Source organism: Belonocnema kinseyi, chromosome 6 (genome assembly GCF_010883055.1).
Source record: "Belonocnema kinseyi isolate 2016_QV_RU_SX_M_011 chromosome 6, B_treatae_v1, whole genome shotgun sequence".
Lineage (NCBI taxonomy): Eukaryota > Metazoa > Arthropoda > Insecta > Hymenoptera > Cynipidae > Belonocnema > Belonocnema kinseyi.
The window spans coordinates 139613782-139634237 of record NC_046662.1 but is presented as its reverse complement, the minus strand read 5'-3'; the positions used below and the strand labels follow the sequence as shown (position 1 = coordinate 139634237).

General features: G+C 31.1%; 1 protein-coding gene across 7 annotated transcripts in view; it reads left to right on the top strand.

Annotated features, from left to right (window-relative positions):
• LOC117174095 overlaps positions 1-20456 on the top strand; it is a 298870-nt gene that overhangs the window by 59887 nt on the left and 218527 nt on the right. Inside the window, exon 1 of one of the 7 annotated variants that reach the window (XM_033362822.1) lies at positions 4586-4631. The exons of the other annotated variants lie outside the window; for them this stretch is intronic. Coding sequence (XP_033218713.1) covers positions 4601-4631 — 31 coding nt within the window. The 5' untranslated portion in view covers positions 4586-4600. Of the gene's footprint in view, positions 1-4585; positions 4632-20456 lie in introns of those variants that run through there. 7 annotated transcript variants of the gene reach the window in all.

Here is a 20456-nt window from a genome sequence, read left to right as displayed (position 1 = left end):
CATATATCTAGTCGGGAGTGGTGCTGACTGAAAACAGATGATTTGGAGCGATTCGCGCGCCATCTGTTGGTCCTTCTAAGGACTTATTGAACTACCCTCGTACCTACAATTTCTGGGGAAATTTCCCTAAATTTAGGGTAACTTATATGAAAGTTTTGGAATATTCCCTACAATTTGGGGAATTTAGTGGTTCCCACTAAATTTAGGGAATTGATCCAAAACTAATGTTTAATTTGCCGCTTAGATTCGGTAAATTTTCTAAAAATTTTTGAGTGGTTCTTCATGATCCGGAAGATATTTTGTCCTAAAGTATTCGATAAACTAGCACAATATTTTGAATAATTTGACACAGTTTTTTGGAGATAAGATTTATTAATGTTAAATTCATTTCGAAATTTGTTAATAAATAATTATTAAGCTAATAATTTTGTATCAAAACTAACTTTTTATTAAAAAAACGATTCAAATCTACAAAAAAACGCAATCTTATTTTTTTGTAGTATTTTTTAGAAAATCGCGAATTTCTATGAACATTCATAAATACCTCTGTATGGAATTTTAAGAAAATCCATATTGGAAAAGATACATACAGATGTAGGTGAAAAGTGACCGCCGGAAGTCATAAGACTAAACAACTTCTATCACGACAATTATTAACGAGTAAAATCCATTTTTATGTAAAGAACAATCTAAATGTACACAACGGTTGAAAATTGTTCTAGAGCAGACTTTTTCTAAAATAATCTTTTCAAATAGTTATTAAAACTTTAAAAAAATATAAGTTGAAATTGTTTTAAAATCCTAAAAAGCACTTTTGTGAATAGGGATGCTGAGGATCTACATGTATGCTTGTAAACTACATTTTGGCTGTTATCTGTGTTCTATCTTTGATCTTTTATCTATGAGAACCATTTGCCCAAAGCACATTCGAAAAAAATGCATCCCCTTCTGTACAAAATTGTCATATAATACCAATAAAATTAAGATTAACTTCATGATAAGTGCAGTTTGATGGGGTTAATAAAACTTGATCATTTACAGCATTGAGTCGATAAAAAAATCAAGTAAACGATCTACCTAGATAACGTTGAACTTGTATGGGTTTCCCTGATGCAGTTGTCCAGAAATATACATCGTCTACCACTAATCAAATTCAGACGAATTTTGCGATAAGGGTAGTGTTATGGGGATACTAAAACTTGATTTCTTACAACATTGAGCAGATAAAAAAACCATGTGACCGATATACCTGGATAAGGTCGAATTTATATGGGTTTCACTAAGGTAGTTTTCCAAAAATGTACATATTCTACCACTAATCAAATTCAGACCAATTTCGCGACAAGGGTATTTTTTGGGGATGCTAGAATTTCATACCTCAGAGCATTGGGTGTGTCGAAAACCCAGGTGCCCAGTTTTGTTAGTAGCAGAGTCGAAAAGATTCTCAAAGACCTTCTCATCAAACTAAGTCATATTACACGTTAGGGGTAGTTTTCTGGGGTAGTTGGAACATAATTCCTTACCATGTTAACCCGCTGGAGAAATCAAGAACCCGAACTCACTTAATAAAATCGAATGTTCACAAGTTTGAATCTTGAATATTTATTAGCAGAAACACGACGGCCCTGTAACTGAAGGAGATAATAAATTGGTGACATGAAATTATGTGCCAATTATGTACAGAACGTGATGCATTTTTTGTGAATGTGATTTTAGCAAATGGTTCTCATTGGTTATAATAGATATAAAAGCCATAATGTATTTTACAACATAAATGTAGATGCCCAGCACCCCCAGTCACACAACTGCTTTTTAGGATTTTAAAATTATTTCAACTTATCTTTAAAAATAGTTTTAATCACTAATTAAAATAATTATTTTAGAAAAAGTCTTCTCTCAAAAAATTTTCAATCATTCTGAAAATTTAGATTGTTGGTTATATAAATAAGGATTTTTCTCGTTTAAAATTTGTTGTGCTGGAAGTTGCTTGAAGGCATGAAAAGATGCTGCATCGCAAAAAGGTAAATTATATTTTCTGAATATACACACATAGACTGGAAAATAATTTTGTAAAAGATGTTGCAATTAGGGGGGGGGGGGTTATCTTTTAAAATAAGGTTTGATTTTACAAAAGCAATTCATAGCGCATTATGAAGCCAAAAAATAGCAAAAAAATCGAACCTATTCATTTTGTTTTCTCAAAAACTAATAGAGAAAAACAAACTTTTTGTGGTTGTGAAAAATAGAAACAAAAAAATAGCATTTTGCTTGTTTCACTATTTTGCTTGACACATTATTGAAACTTTATACGCTTTTGTAATGATTTCCTGTCAGGGAAATTCGTCTAAACGTCAGGGAAAAGTCAGGGAAATTGAAATATTCAATCTTGTGGCCACCCTGAATAGTTGGTTACAACGTCTGTTCAAAATGCCAGGGCAGCCCAGACCGTTGGCTACAGTGACTAGTTATAATTGTTGCGTGTAAATTGGCCACTGCTGCAATGCTTTGGGCAAAAAAAAAATAGCGAAAAGTTAGCGCAGCCAAATAATTGGCCCATGGTCCCAGATTTGTCTTCCTGGTCCATTGTGGCACAATGGACATGGCATGCGCCAGGGTCTCTTTAGTTCCGCTGGGTTGACAGACGCATGACTCATGATGGCTAATGCAATCATTTCGTGCGTTTCGTCTTAGATATGAAATACGCGAGTTAAGTTTTTAAAGTAGATATTGTGCTTTTTGAGGTTATCAGCTATGGAAAAATCAACTGTTAAGTTTTTGGACTTACTACACCTATCCTGTCTCGAGGAAAGATTCAAAGGTACGTATTGATGGTTTTAAGTTTTATATATAAGACCTGTGTTATGCGTGTGTACATTGATGCAACGTTAGAGTTATGTTTTCTCGGGTTACATAAAGGTGAATTTCTTAGTTCATTCTCTTAAAAGTGAAATGACATATTAATTTTTGTTATTAAAACTAACAAATAATTACATTTTTATTACAAATTCATCAAAAATTAAAATATAAAAAGCTTATTAAATTTCGCGTTGCGTTATATTGACGTAACATTGAAGTTATGTTTTCTCGATGCTTACAGGAATGTATCCAAGCGAATTTATAAATTCAGCCATATTTCACTTTAATCCAAATGCTGAGCGGATCTTAAAGTTTTTTCGAAAATGTTGTGCCGTAGTTAGGGCACAAAAAAAACTTTTAGCTGGATTACAGGAACTCATGTATTCTCTAAGCGTGAAGGTTTGATATTAATTATGTAGAAGCACTTTTTTTCATTCTTTTTTTCACAGTGATATCTCTAGTTTTCAAAAAAATTTAAGGGTACATTTTGACAGAGGCCTGTTTTTAACTCATCGTGGAATTAATATTTTTCATAGGATTTATTTCTAGCTACTTTGTTGGTTTATGGCAACGTTAATTGGTTAAGAACCTAGATACGAACTCGATGTGTCAAATTAATTCAACAATTAACCCAAAACAGATCTTCGTGAAAAGGTACCCTAAAAACTCTGGAAATAATAAACATTCTTAAAAGTTCTTTGACTCATTTTAAAAGTAAGACTCCACAGTGTTTTCCAAAATTGGTAAGATAATTTTAGAATAGTTCACTTAGATTCTACCCTAGGATCGTACGAAGTGCAAAAAAGTGGCAAAATTTTAAAAACTGATTATACTGATCAAAATAAAAAGAAAAATTAAAACAATAATATTTCTACAAATATAATTAAAGTTTTATTGAAGTAAGGTAAATAATGATTTTTAAAAAATTTTGTAAGTATTTACTGATTTTATAAATTATGTTACTTTTTGTACTAAGTTTTCCCCTACAGCAGAATGCAGGGAAAAAATGCTAAAAATGCCTTTAGAGTTTAGAATAATACACCTTAGTGACTCACCTTTGAAATAAGTAAAGAAAGTGTTAAGCACTTCCAAAGTTATTCCAAGTTTTCAAAAATATCGAAGTTTGACGTTCTTTACAATATCATTATATATGTCCTTAACATTTGTCTTCAAATTGGGCTTTTAAGACGCGAATATATATTCACTTTTGAGGTTTGAAAAGAAGACATGTTTATGTTCATATTAGAAATATTCAGGCACTTTAAAAAAAGTAAAAAAAATAGGCGTGTAGATAATTTCCTCCAGTAGTTTTTTGTTATCATTCAAAAAAACGAAATCGTTTTTTTTAGAGGAAAGCTTTTCCGCAATTTTTATTAAATAATACTAATCAGGTCTGGAATTTTCAGTTTGCTGATTTTAACACAAAATCCGATCTACATGTAGTACACTCACCTTGCAGAAGGAGCTCTAGAAAGAGTAGCAAAAATATTTAAAATTCTTCGACGGTATTTTTTATTGTTTCAGATGACACCGTTAGGACGATAAGTCTAATCCCTGCATTATTTCGCCCAATAAATGTTGGAAGGTGGAAAGCGTCTACTGTGGACACTCAGAGCGGGTTTCTGTTACATGTGAATGTAAGATTTTATTTTCTCTTTGCATTAAAAATGTATTTTTTATTTTGGACCATTATTAAATATTTTTATGAACTCGCAGGTTATGAGCTCGCTGTTAGCTGAAGTCAATGGACTCAGAGACACACTGTCCGTTTTGTGGTAAGGATTGTGATAAATTTGTGCAACTAGTGGTATTTTTACATTTAAATTAATTTATGTTTATCATTATTATTATTTTTGTGGATTATTTTGCGTTCTATCTATACCTAAGTAATTCGCGATTCAAATGTTAGCAGGAAAGTATTTTATTATAGCAGACAGTGGGCTTAGTACAATTGGATATAGAATGATAGTATCATTCTTAACAAGTTATTAGATTTAGTGCTTTTTTAAAAATGATTTCTGATTGTCGCAACGATTTTTATAATAAATTTACCATGCCCACATAAACATGTGTTTTTACAATAAAACACAATAAATTGAAAAAAATCAACATGTGAGCATTGAAATTTGTGATTGTTCAATTTTTTGTAACAATATTTGCGCTCTAGCAAAAAACTGTAATTTTTCGAATAAATTATAGGTAATAGTATACAAATTACATAGACAATTATGGAAATTTATACATTTATACAAAAAATTGCAATTTCTTGTTAAAATTTAAACAATTTTACAAACTGGAGCAAGCAATTATACAAATATAAAAATTTACATGCGATTTTTTGTGGTTTATTCTATTATCATATTTTACTGTAAAAGTACAATTTTATAGGGACTTATTTTTCTTAAAAAATAGCCTACTTTTTTAAAAAACCTTTTATCTGCAACCACGCAATAATATATAGTCTGTACATCCAATTGCACTATATGCCTTAGCTATCTAGCAGGTTATTACTGCCAGGTACATAGTACAGGCTGCAAACAGGGTTGGATGTACTATCTTTCTGAAATAGGTGAGTAAAAGAACACAGTGGCACGGTAAAGCTTTGAGCAGTTATTATAACCCAGGCAGTTGGATGAGGCAGCCATCCCGCCGCTTCGTCGCACCTACTCAGTTGGCTGGCACAACCAACTTACCGGTCCGCCTATCCAATTATTTCTCTGAGTGACAGAAAGGAAATAAATTCAAACGGTGATAATGATGTAGATTAATCAAATTTAGTGGCGGTTTCTTTAATATACTCTGAGATGTGTGGTAATTGAAATTCTCTGTGAAGGACAGAGTTCTTAGTATATCCAAGGGTTTTTGTGATACGCCTGAGAAATTTATTTTGAATGATCTGAATGTGATTAATATTACTTTTTGACGCGCCTCCCCATATTGTACTTGCATAAGTTATGAGTGGTCGGATCTACAGTTTTGTTAAACATTTTGGGTAGATCTATTTTAGCTGGTCTTCTGACTGAAAAAAGAATGGATTCTGACTTTGTTACGTTTATTTTTATTCTCAAGAGTTTAGCCCGCGCCTCAATGACTTCGAGAGCTTTGTTAAGTAGTAAAAAAAATTGAAACTAACCAGGAAGAAGTCAAAAGCGCGATGTCGTCTGCATATAAACCAATTGAATTTTCGGGGATCTCAGGGATGTCGTTTACGTATATAATAAATAATGCAGCACCTAAAATGCTGCCTTGGGGCACGCCCGTTCGGATTAGCTGCTCTTTTGAAGGGATCTGGCCTATTGTGATTGAGAATTTTCTGTCCTACATGCCAGACACTATTAAAAGCTTTTTATACATCAGGGAAAACAGTTCCAGTGGTTTTCTTGAAATTATCCGTGCTTGGGATTTTGAGGAAGTCGGAAGCTTTGTCGATGTGAGTAGAGTTTATTAGCGTGGGTTCAAATTTAACTTGAGTTTCTAGAGTGGAATTGAATGCTTGCCAGTTTGCTTTTGCAAAGTTGTAGCGAGATGTGGTCGGGGTCTTTTCACAATTAGTGTAAAGGCTCAAGAAAACTGGTCCATGGTCAGAGTCTAATGCATCCATGTTGAGAGTGTCGTGATTGTAGAAATTATTTTTGGTAATTGCGAAGTCAATAAGGTCAGGTTTATGTGAGGGAAAACGTATACGAGTCTGGTGCAGAGATAGAAAGATATTTGTTGTGAATGAATTCAAATAATTGTTTTCCAATTTTGTTAGTTGATCTGCTATTCCAAGCTAAGTGTTAAGCATTCAGGTCCCCTGCAGCGATTATCGAGGGTGCTCGTTTAAATATTTTTCTCTAGTCATTTTTTTGTAAATTTGCGAGAGGTAGTCTGATTGTATAGCGAGACGATGGCATATGGTTTCCCGTGAATTTTTATTTGTATAGCTGTAGCTTCAAGGAATTGTTAGTTCGTGGTGGTCAATGTTTTCTTGGATTAGAATCGCGATACCTCTATTAGTGTTATTTTGGTATAATTTGTAGCCACGAACTAGATCGATGTTTACGGATTCACGAAGTAACTTTTCACAGAGCAAGCAAATGGTGATTTTATTCGCATGGAGGTATGTAGCTAATTCGTGTATTTTTAATTTGTTGGCCTGGAATTTTCTTGGCGATAGGTGGCTTAGCACGAGTGCTTGTAATTTTCAGAGTTTTGGGTGGTTGCAAAGTTTGAAATTGTATCTATATGCTTCTGAAGTAGAGGCAACAACGGTGCTGTAAAGCGGTAATGTGTCCCTTTTTCCTTTCTACCCAATCCCTCTGCTCTATTTGCCATCTCGTTTTCCTCTTCTCCATTTCAAATCTTCAATTCTTTCCCTTCTTCCTCTCAATAATTTGTTTCCCTTTTTAATTTTGTTCTTCTTCTCCTCACTCCCCACTTTTACTAGAAACATTTCTTCTTTTGCTTCATTTGTCCCTCTAATTCTCTTTTGACTTCTTTTACACTTACCTAAACTCCAATGTCTCTTATAAGATTTTTTATTTCCACTTTGCCTGTATCACCCTCTACTTTTAATCCCTTAACTACTAAGTTATTTTTCCTCTTCACCCGTTCTTTCCCTTCAAATCTTATTTCAATCTCACTCAGTTTCTTTTTCAATATTTCATTCTTACGTAGCATGCTCTTTTCATTCCCTTTTAGCACTTCCTCATTCTCTGTTTGTTTCGCCATATGCTCATTCCTGATTTGTAAGTTGCTTGTATGTGCATGCATAAAAAACTTGAGGATTCAATCCTTGTGAAATTACATTTGTTGAAAAAAGTTATTCCGTCAATTGTAATCAATCAGTTCACAACATAAAAAGCAATAAACAATTATTTCCATTAAAACATTAAAATAATGTTGCCCTATGTTTTTCTGGAAATTTTAAGTATTAATAATCTTTTAAGCTAATTAGATAAAAAACTTGAAACATATTCACATACAATTTTGATGATTGAATTCAGATCATTATTTCACAACATCGGAAATATTAGTTAAATTATTAAATTGAAATAGGGGTATTTTAAATAAAAATTTATTATACAAAACACATCTAATATTCAATTACATCATCCTAAAGTAAATAATCAATTTATGTTAATTAATTAAACAACGTTAAACTTCAATGCTTATATAATTTAATATTGTGAGCCAAATTAATCAACCAATAATAATTCATTCATTTACTAATTTGAATAATTTTTACTTTATATTATTTAAATCTGCACTTTCCTTTCTAAATCTTTGATTTATTAATCAGCTAAAGATTAATCAATCATTTTACAACATAAAAACAATAATGAATTATTTTCATTGAAACTTTCAAATAATTTTTAATTAAACTTTTTTTTCACGGCCGTGTAACGAGTATAACAGCTGATCAAGTCAGCCCTAGAATCAATATTTTTTCATCCACATTGAAAAATAAAAGTTTAAATAACGCGAAAATTTTTTCGGGAAATGTTAATAAATATTAAAGGATCATTGTGGCGCATTTAGGCTTTACATCAGAGTTTTGACTTCTAACATCTTCTGTCGGTAATCATGCAATCTGTATTACCCACAGACTCGTGGAAGTTCGCAGTTGTCTTTTCACTGCTATAGTGCTGCTTTGACACAGCTGATACATATGTCAGACCAAATTTTTTTATTTGCAGTTCAAGTGCAAACATTAGTTTTTGCATTATTTGTGCATAATGTTCGTGAGCGATTTTCGTTGTTTTGTTCCACTTTCATAAATATAAACCTCATACATATTTAGCCCATTGACAGCCTTGAAAACTGCTTGCAGGGTTTTACAGCGTGGTCGGTATTCCTCCAAAATAGTATTTAAAAAAAAAACTTTTTTCACAATTCTAATTATTTAGGACCAGAGGAGGTATATGTCATCCGCCGAGCTCCCTCCAACAACACCAGAGGGACGCCAATAATGGCGGGCAATTGCTTAAATGTTATTCTACTTTAGTTGAACCACTTAGCTTTTCCTTTTCTCAGAATAACCTCGTGACAAACAATCAGATCAAAAAATCATAATATTGAACAAAAACCAAAATATAAATAAAGGAAAACAGAACAATTCCCCATACAATAAAGTTTAAAGAACATTCGCAGCAGTAAAAACTTAAATTTTCATGGACAACAAAATCGATAAATGTCCTAAAACCCACGTCCATCCTTTTGTCTTCCTTGATCGACTTACAATAATCAGCAGCTTTCATTTTTCTTTTATAATAATAGCAAAATATTAATCCTCGTCCAAAGTCTTTAGTGCCACCTGACTCGATTCGTCGTCATGAAGGACTGACCTATCCTTTTCTTTCACCTGCTTGCCCAAAACCAAACTTTCCTTTTTATGTTTATCGCTTTCGATTCAGGTAAACCTTTTTCCATTTCATAGCCTGGAAGACGCATCGACCCCTCAGCCGCAACAACAATCATCCCACGTATCAGGGTCGTGATCAGAGAATTTTGAGGCATTTTTTATTGAACTATTTTATTTTCCTATGATAAGAAATAAAATAGGAAATTGCACTCTCCACACTATATTACTGTATTGAAATAAACTCACATTCAATGTATGAACTTTCACAAATATTGAAGGGCAATGATTTCAACTTTTTTCTATATTTGCTTACACTTTACAAAGAAATTGTCAAAATTATTTGAAATCAAGATCTTGCAACTCACCTATTTAAAGTTATGGCGCCCATACATTTCCTTTATTATTGTAAAGTAAAATGTAATAATATATTAACTATTCATGTTTTGAAATTGTTGCAATATTGATCAAATCATATTCCTGTCGTCAAAAGATATAATTTTTTAAGCTCAAGATATCAGCAAACATTTATCTTCGGTTCGAGTTGCATTTTACAGTATAAAAATTAAAATATTGCATTTCAAATTAGTCGCTCTAAAGCACCTACTTCAAAACTTATCTGCGGTACTGAATTCTGCCATGTACGTCACGTCGCACGCGTCTCCAGAGATGGGTTGTAACATGTCACTCAAAGTTTTCTACATATAATACATAAACGACGTAATATACATAGAAAATTGTAGAATACTATGTATAATACATATCAAAGATGGAGACGTAATTTACTTGGGCGGGACTGTATTTCACAGATTTGCAAAAATGTTTTAAAAACAGTTAGAAAAATACATTGCCCAAGAATTGTGCTTTGGCCTACCTCCTTGTTTAGTTTTTTTGCACTATAATGAGAAAACAGTTGTTGACTAGCGCGCGAACGATTACTTACAGGTTAGGATACCATGTTATCGTACTTACACTGGTGACCACGAAAGGCGAAAAAATCTTGTCAAAGTTGAGATTTTGAGGTTAGAGTGGTATAAACATACAATCGACACTATACGGTGCGAAAACTAACACCGATAAGTTGCTTTCAATGCGTATGCGCAGTTAACTTTTGTAGGCTTGTGCGAGTCGACCAAGGTTACATCTTCCCATCTCAGTGTTGCATTGTTTGTTATATTTTGTGTTTGCCGGTCTGCGGGTAGTTACGGGTGTTTCGCTTTTGGCGTGTCGGTGAGTCGGCTCTGTTAAATGTTGCGAAGATCAGCCTTGTGTAAAACCGAAAATGCACGAGCCGGAATCCGAGCTCTCCCGGCTTAATGAACGACGATCTAGCTGCTCCTTAAAGGGGGAGGGTCGGTAAGGCCGGTTTTTGGCCTAATTTATTTTTGGACCAAAAAATCTGAAAAAATCATGGTAGTATCTTATAAGTATCCCGAGTCGATTTCACGCTAAACGGACTACCCTTCACCCCCCAGCCACCCCTACAAATATAGGAAACACCACTACCCACCAACTGTATTTTCGAGAGATTTGGCACTCTTAAACGTGTATTCTGAGGTTAGCTCGGGTTTACTATGGTTTTCGGGGTTGCCGAATACAAATCTGGCGTCCTTTGACTTTTATCGCGTCAGGTTCAATGTCATTGGAAGGTCAAATCGAGAGAAAACGGTAAAAAAATCCAAAAAATACGTTATAGGTTTTTGGAGTCGCTAATTACGAATCTGGCATCCGTTGAACTTTATCGCTTCAGGTTCTAGGTCATTTGAAGGTCATTTGAAGGTCAAATCGAGAAAAACCGGTAAAAAATTTTTTTTTTTAAATATGTTATAGGTTTTTGGGGTCGCTGATTACGAACCTGGTGTCCGCTGACCTTTATCGCGTCAGGTTCAAGGTGAATGAACCGACAACTATAATTTTGTGATTTTGAACTCTCTTTTGTTAAAGCTCTTTTGGCTTTAACGAACACATTCTCATCACGTATCTCGTGTTTCGCACTCGATTTTATCCAACATGTCAACTTTTCTACATTGTACACAACACTTTTATAACAATTATAATAAATTTTTTATGTAACTCTGCCTGGGATTACTTATTAAAAAATTGCAAAATAAAAAGCAAATTGTATTTATCATGATTATTTTCGTATTTGTTTTTTATTTTGCTTTAAATTGTATTCTTACCTGCTCTGAAACATGTATAATTTCAATAAATGTATATCATTACAATTCATAATATGCATAAAAATGTAATCATGCTAATTCTTATTACCTTGTTTTTATAATTTTTTATTTTAATGTTGTTTTTTACGATTAAATAAAAACTACTGCGCATCTGCATAGGGTCTCATACAGGCACCTATATAGGGTCCTATATAGGAGCCTATGTCCTTATTCGTATTTTCTGTGCTTTTTACAAAAAGTTAATTTTTGCATTTTTTATCTTATGTTTTACAATCAAAAAAAAATCTACTCGTCTTATCGAAAAATGATTAATAATAAATTTATAGATCTTTTTAGGCGAACAACTTTTCTCTGGTAATTTAGGTTCATACTTTGTGTCGTTTTTTCAAACAAATTTAATATTATTATTTTGAATGTTATTTTTTACGACTAAAACAAAAACTACGTGTCCTATCAAACATTATACTTCTCTTTTGGATGAACAATTTTCATCTCATTTTTTTCGTAGCTTATATCGAAAAGTGATTCATTATAAATTTGTAGTTCTTTCCAGGGCGCGCAATTTGAGCTTTTTCATTTTTTTCGTATCTTGCATAGTTTGACCAAAAATGGAATTTTTCATTATTTTTGGTACGATCAAATTTAGAATGTTCAACTTTTCGACCAAATTAAAAAAGTTGTTATCATAGTCCTGTAGGGCTTTCAAAAAGCAGAGTTTTTCTTCTCCTGACTTTTTTTCGTATCATGCGTTGTTTGGCCTAAATTGTTCATTTTAGTTTGTTTATTTGGATTTTGAAAATGCTATAACGCTAGTAATTTTTGATTTTTCGAAAAAAGTTATTAAGATAAATTGTTAAAACTTTGAATACTATGAACAACCGTACAGAGAATTTTGGAATTTTTAAAAAAGTGTTCTCAAAAATATTCAAAATGTGCCCACTTTTTTAATTTTCATCCAAAATGACTAGCTAACGAACTTGACATTTAGTTTAGGACACTAAACGAGTGTACCACAGGGAAATATAATAGATTACTTTTTTCAAAAGTTATCGTGTTCACAGACAGACATACAGACAAACACATTCGTAAAAACCTGTTTTTCGGATTCAGGGGGTCTCAAAACCTAGACATTTGACAAAAACTGGGGGGGGGGGGTCAAATTTTACACAAATCTAATACCTTCTCTGATGTGAATGTAAAAACATAGTCCCGCATAGAAGAGGTGGTATGACCTAAAAGGTCCCCGGAATTTTTTAAATGGATATTGTGCAGAATGGTCTCCTGAATCCAACAGTATGAGGTGCTTTCGCGAACTGACGGTCGTTCTCGAGATATTGTTAATTAAACATTTTTACATAACTTATGCTATATCTTCTAAAATTATCGACATATTAAGAAATTTTTTTTCGAAACTGTTAGGTATTATTGAAATAAAACATTTTTGTTTTGTGTAAATTTTTGTTTTTCCTCATAGCTTTTGCAAAAAACGCAAAAAAAGTATAATATAATAATCGATTTTTATGCATTGTTTATGGGTCTTTTGAAGATTCTTCTTTAGAATTAGTTTGATTGTGTTAAGATACATGAAATTTCTTTGGCACATTTTTGCATCTGTTTGATAGTTTATATAAAAAACCGCAAACAAGATTTGCAACAAGGTTTCTTTGAAACCGATTGTAGTCGTTATTTATTAAAAATTTCACATTTTGTTTTCTCATTCTGCTAAAGAAACCATAGAGGAAAAAAGTTTGTCTAAGACTTTTTTCCGTATCTCGAATAGTTTATTTAAAAATAAAAAAATTAAGTTAAAGGAAAATATATCGTCAAATATCAACAGGGGAAGCAAATATTAACCGATTTTTTCAATCTTTTTTTGACTTTCTCGAAATAATGTAACGAGGATAATTCAGCCTATTGAAATTAGATTAATTAATATTGTACACACTTTTGATTTTTCTCAATCGACACTCTTGTAACAATGGTAAGATATTTTGACCTTTTGCTTTCTTAGTTCGGCTTCCCAGGGCCGGCTGATTAGTGCCACTCGAGTGGACGCTTTCTTGCCTGGCCCGCCCTTCCCATTGTTTGAAATTGGAGCCAGCGGAGAAAATCGAACTTTTGTACAATATTAATTAATCTAATTTCAATAGGCTGAATTAGCCTCGTTATATTATTTCGAGAAAATCAAAAAAAGATTGACAAAAATCGGTTAATATTTACTCCTCCTGTTGATATTTCACGATGTTTTTCTTTAACTTTATTTTTTATTTTTATATAAACTATTCGAGATACGGAAAGAAGTCTTAGACAAACTTTTTCCCCCTATGGTTTCTTTAGCAGAATGAGACAACAAAGTGTACAAATTTTAATAAATGTCGGCTACAATCGGGTTTAAAGAAACGTTGTTGCAAATCTTGTTTGCGGCTTTTTTTTATATAAACTATCAATCAGATGCGAAAATGTGCCAAAGAAATTTCATGCGTCTTAACACAATCAAATTAATTCTGCAGACAAGTCTTCAAAGGACCCATAAAAAATGCATAAAAATCAATTATTATATTATACTTTTTTTGCGTTTTTTGCAAAAACTATGAGGCAGCCAAAAAATTGCACATTACAAAAATGTTTTATTTCAATAAGACCTAACAGTTTCAAGAAATAATGTACGAATATGTCGATAATTTTTCAAGATATAGCATAATTTCTGCAAGAACGGCCGTCAGTTCGCGAAAGCACCTCATATCGTTGGATTCAGGAGACCATTCAGCACAATATCCATACAAAAATTCCGGGGACCTATTGTCGCGTACTAAACGGTTTCTGGCTCCCGGTCTAATAAGTTGTGATGAAAATGTGCCCACGCAGCGGGCTGATTCTTTTATTGTTAATATCGTTTTTCACAATAAAAACACAAAATAAGCATGCTAGCAAAAAGTAATTTAAATCAAATTTGCAGATCCTTTTAAAATGCAGAACTTTTGTCTAGCCATATTTTAACCTATTTTGCACAGTTTAATTGCAAAATATAATTTTCCATTATTTTTTGATGCTGTCAAAATTTTGGTTTTCGATTTTTCAAAAAAATTCAAAAAGTTGGTAAAACAGTCTCGCAGGGCATTAAAAAAGAAATATTGTTCTTTTCTTGATTTTTTTCTATATCGTGCGTTATTTGGCTAAAAAGCTTGATTTTCAAGTGCTTTTTGAAATTTTTTAAATGCTATAACACTGGTAAATTTTGGTTTTATAGAAAAAAGTAATAAAGATAAATTGTTCGTCTGATTGAATACGATTGAACTTTTTAAGGTTTCACAAAAATGAAAAAAAATTTTTAGGTTCCTAGGAATAATTAAAATAATTTTTTATTTCGAAAAATTAATTTAAAGAGATCATTTTAAAACATTTTAAAAAGAATCTGAAAAATTTACAAAGCTTTTTTTGTTCAATTTTCAGAATTAAAAGAAAATCAGTAATAATTTGAATCATTTTTTAAGATTAGAAGGTCTGACAAGATTAGAAAAATATAATGATTTCCCTATTATTTGTTTTAAAATTTGTAATGATTTTTAATTGAAAAAAATGTCATTTATAGGAAAGTTAAAAAGGTTTCTAAAAATATCAAAGAATTTCATCAAATTTAAAAGAAGAGTGTTGAAGATTTCAAAGCAAACTATTTCAATTTGGTAAGATTAATAAATTAAAAACAAAAAAAAACGAGTAATTTAAAGAAATATTTAGAATAATGGAAGAGATTCAAATCGAATTTTAAACTTGGATTCTGTTAGAAATTTAGATTTTTAAAGATTTCGAAAATAAACTTTAGAAACTTGAAAGAAATTCCGAAAGGTTTCATTTTAAGAAAAATTTTAGTCAGTTAAAAATATTTTGGGAAGTTTAAGTCGCGTTCAATATATTAGAAATATTTAAAAACTTACAAACATTTCCGAGAATTTATCAAATGAATTTAACCAATTTTATTTTATGAAGAAATATCTCGTGATTTCAAAAGGAGAAAACCATTCTAAAAGTACCTTTTTGTATAGTATCTTAATAACTAAGGAACATGCGTTTAGAATATTTTCCCTTGATTCTGCCCCAGAGTCAAACATGGTATAAAAAACCGCCATGAAATATTATATAAAAACTGTACTCTGTATATATTAATTTTAAAAATAAAAAATAATCATAATTTTATCCATATTCCCAAATGTTGCTTAGGGAATAGATTTTAGAAATAAAATTATAAAAATATATCCATTAGTTAGTAAAATACTATGTAAAATCGCCTTTCAAATTATACAAAAAAATCCAAAAATATTAATAAACGGTTGTACAGATTTGGCTTTAACCTTATGGACTTATAATCTCTAATTGACTTATAATCTCCTAAATTTTTCTAATGAATTTAAGGAAAAATAGTTTTATCTGCTTTAAATCGTTCGGAATTCCTTTAAACGTCCTAAAGTGGATTTTTTAAATATTTAAAAACGTCAATTTCTAACAGAAATTGAGTTTAAAATTCGATTTGAATCTCTTCCTTTCTTCTAAATATTTTTTGAATTTACTCGATTTTATTTGTTAATTTTACCAAATTGAACTTTTGCTTTAAAAACGTCCACACTCATCTTTAAAAATTTTTTAAATCCTTTTATAAGCTTAAAAACTTTTTTAAATTTTCTCTTAAAGTACATTTTCGAAAAGTTCTGTTTCTAACCTTTTCAGACCTTCTAAGTCATCTAATCATTAACAATTATTCAAATTTTTCCTGATTTTTTTAAAATTTGGAATAATTAAAAAGGTTGCCTTAAAACCTTCCAGATTCTTCATTGACAATTTTTGACATCGTTTAAAATGTATTGAAATCTTTTTAAATAATCCCTTCAAATTAATTTTTGAACCTAAAAAATTATATTAATTATTCGTAGAAGTCTAAAAGAATTTTTTCATTTCCGTGAAACCTCACAAAATTAAAAAAAATCTTCACAAATTTTATTTATTTTCAAATCGTTTCAAAATTCCTCAATATCTGTTAAACTTACGCAAATTTGAAAGCACATTTTGTAAACCAACATAAACTTAAAAAAAATTGTGCAACAAATTGTGCAAGAAGGTTGAATAAGAATTAAGTTCCTTATATTATTCTATAATGATATAACATACAAAAATTGCATGAACTCTCATTTTCTTGACACCGTGCAAAATTCAGTTTACTTAAAAACTCTTAATATCCAGATAACCACCGAAAACGAATCGTGAGGTCGGGGGGCTCAGGTTCTTGCTCGTACATTTTCGGCTCTACAAGAGGCTGGCCTACGCAACATGTAACAGAGCCGACTTACCGACGATTTCCGACTCACCGACTTTTTTTCTAACAGTGTATATCTTACATGTTTAGAGAACTTTACTCACAAAATTGATACAAAATGTTATTTTATTTATTATCAATAATATGCGTGTATAATTTTTTTCGCAAAAAATTGAATTTTCAAACAGAAAATGTGATTTTTCATCAAAAAAATTAATTTGTAGCAAAATAGCTAAACCCTCAATCAAAGAAATTAATTTTCAACTAAAATACGAATACTGCATAAAAAAATGATTTCTTAGAAAGTGGCTCAACCAAAATTTCAACAAAAAAAGTTGTATCCTCAAACAGAGAAAAAATTAACTTTCAAGCAAACAGTAGAATTTTTATCCAAGAAAGATCAAATTTTTACTAAAGCGGATGAATTTTTAAATCAAAAACACGAATTAAAAAAAAATGAAACTTTTATCCAAAAAAGACTTTATTTTGACATTTTAACATTAAAATATAAGATTACAACAAGAAGTAAATGTTCCACGAAAACTATACTTCAATTTTTAAACCAAGAATATGATGTTTCAACCTTCATGCTTCGCCTGCCTACCGCACGCGCTCGAGAAGTGAGGAGTGGAGTTGCAATTGCGCATTTCTTTACGTCACGATAACTTATATTTTTGTTACCATTTAGGAATTTTAGGAAAATATACGTAATTTTCAGAAACAGCTCCTGAAGTTAAATAAAAATTTAGTAAATTTACTATAAAAGTTACGGAATTTCATTTTCAACAACCTAATTTCGTAAAATTCAATTACTTTAGCATCTTAAATTTGTCGGAATTTTCCGCACATTTCTAACAGTGTATGATCAGAATTTATAATTGCATTACTGATACGTTTAATGTGGGTGAAGACGGAGTGCCTTTCCAAAAGACTCAATTATCTACTTTCTCCTCCTAGGATAATTAGACGTCTAATACATGATGGCCAAGTTTAAGTATCATTCTTTGACCGCAGTCCATATGGTGTACGATCGACTCGGTTTATGGTTAATTAACCAGATATAATACTCTCGGCTACTGGAATAGCTGTACCTAGGCCGGTAATTCTCATCTATCTATAGGCGTCGAAATCTATATTGTTTCGTTTCTCTCAAATTAAAACTCGTTGTTGTACACGAGGTTGTACATTAGGGTATAAAATAAATTTCCTAATTCTTATATTTTTTTTATTTTTCGATTTTAACAGGTGGCGGCTTTTAGTTGAAGTTTCTTATGTAAAAGGCATGGGGAAAAATCACTTTTTTGAGTTTTTGGAATAACACACCCTCACGAGTACCGGAAAATTACTCTTAAAACAAAAACTCCCTTTTGAGTAGTATATTCTCGTATTTATTTTACTTAAAATTACTACTATTGGTCTAGTGGAATATTTATTAACATCATTTCATTCATTTTTAAAACTAGAAGCTCTTACGCGCTATGCGCGCGACCCACTAATTTACTTGTAATTATTCTATTTGAAAATTAAGTTCAAGAAAATGCGCGGCCCACTGATTTACTTGCAATTTTTTTGCAAGTTACATTTTTATGCAAGTTTGGAAAAAACATCTAAAATGTTGGCGCGTAAAAATTTTCATATAAATACTTAGTAAATAATCTCGTCTCGAGAAGAGTCCAAATGTCAAGCCATTTCAAACGCCCCTAGCACTTGGATGGGTGACCATTTACGACGTAGGATCGGGTTGTGTACTCGAATTTTGAAAACCCGGCTAAACTCGGGAGGTGGTTTTACCTAGTTTTCATCTCATCTGGCCAAATGTTTAGGCAACTAAGAGTAATTCGAATAATTTTGTTTGTTGCCGCATCGTCATCAAATTGTACTAAAATTCATACAGACCATTATGAAATTACTGGAAGAAATTAATAAAAAGAAATAATTACTGAAACTAATATAAATGAAAGCTTTTACCATCATACAGTTTCAATTTCTTTTTTAATTCTTATTAAATATATAGTGCATACATTTTCTTATAAAAACTAATTTGTTTAAAATGTTCAAATGGCTCAAAATCTAAAAAACAGTCAAGTTCTGAATTTCTTTTATTAAACTTATTTTAATAATAAATAATTAGTGTAAATTTGCAAAGTGCCATAGTAAAAAGTGATTGGAAATACATTCTTTGTTGATTCCGTAAACAAATTAAGCCTCTTCTTCAAAAAATGCCCAAAGTCTTAATTTGCTCATGAAAGTAGTTTAAATAATAAATCATCAAAATTTGATTATTATAATTGATCAGAAAGATTTTCATAGTTGAATTTGTAAAATAACTGAGCCTTTCCTCTTTTAAATATATAAATTCTGAAATTGTTATGAAAAACATGATTAATTATAATTAATAATTCTTGTAAATTTAACAAATAACTTAGGAAAGATTCATCTCAAAAAAATTCTTAGTTAACTTCGTGAACAAATTGTGTTTATTAATTGAAAAATACCCTTACTCTTAATATTTTTATGAATATTTGTTAAATGAATAATAATTATTATAAATTTACAAGGTATGGTTGGAAATCATCATCAAAAGACATTCTTAGTTCATTCCGTAAACAAATTATCCGTCTCACTTCAAAAATAGCCAAACTATAAATTTATTGATAAACATTTTTTAAATAATTAATAATTGTACATTTTCAAAGCATCAGAGAAAAAGTCATTAAAAAGATATTCTTAGTTAATTACGTTAAAAAATAGAGACTAAGGGTAGAAAAAATCCTAACTCTTAATTTTTCAATTGAAATTGTATCAATAATTAATAGTTCTTGTAAATTTACTAAGCAACATTGAAAAGAGTCATCGAATAGACATTCCTAGTTGATTTCGAAATCAAATTGACTCGTAGTATAAAGGCCAAACTCTTAATTTTTAAATTAAAATTGTTTAAATAATCAATGGTTCTTGTAAATTTGAAAAGCAACATAGAAAAGAGTCATTCGATAGATATTTTTAGTTCACTCCGTACACAAATTAACTCGTAGAAGAAAGGTCAAACTCTTATTTTTAATATGAAATTCTTTCAATAATTAATAGTTCTCGTAAATTTATAAAGAAACATAGAAAAAAGTCATCGAATGGACATTCCTAGTTGATTTCGAAAACAAATTAACTCGTAGGATAAACATCAAACTCTTAATTTTCTAATTAAAATTGTTTAAATAACTAATATTTCTTGTAAATTTGCAAAGCAATATAGAAAAAAGTCGTCGGATAGACATTTATAGTTGAGTTCAAAAACAAATTGATTTTTTTGATAAAGGCCAAACTTTAAATTTTTCAATTAAAATTGTTTCAATAATTAATTGCTCTTGTAAATTTACAAAGCAAATTTGAATAAAAACTCATTGGATAGACATTATTAGTTGACTTCGAAAACAAATTAATTCGCAGGATAAAGGCCAAACTTTAAATTTTCCAATTGAAGTTGTTTAAATAATTAATAGTGCTTGTAAATTTGCAAATGAAAGTGCCGAGAAGTCGACCTGGGTGGGGAGGGTAGCGGATTCAGGTACGGGCAAGCAACGGGGAAGGCCCTCAAATGTACAGCGCCTTAGCAAGATAGGCAACGCGGGTTGGAACAGAAGTCTGGACGAATGGCAAAAAAAGGCAAGCGCGACTAGCAGTGAAGAAGAGCAAAAAAGGAAAAGAGTGGCTGGGGAAGATGAGGTAGAAAGGGACCAGGAGAATAAGAGAGTTAGAATTAAAAGGAAAACACCAGAGA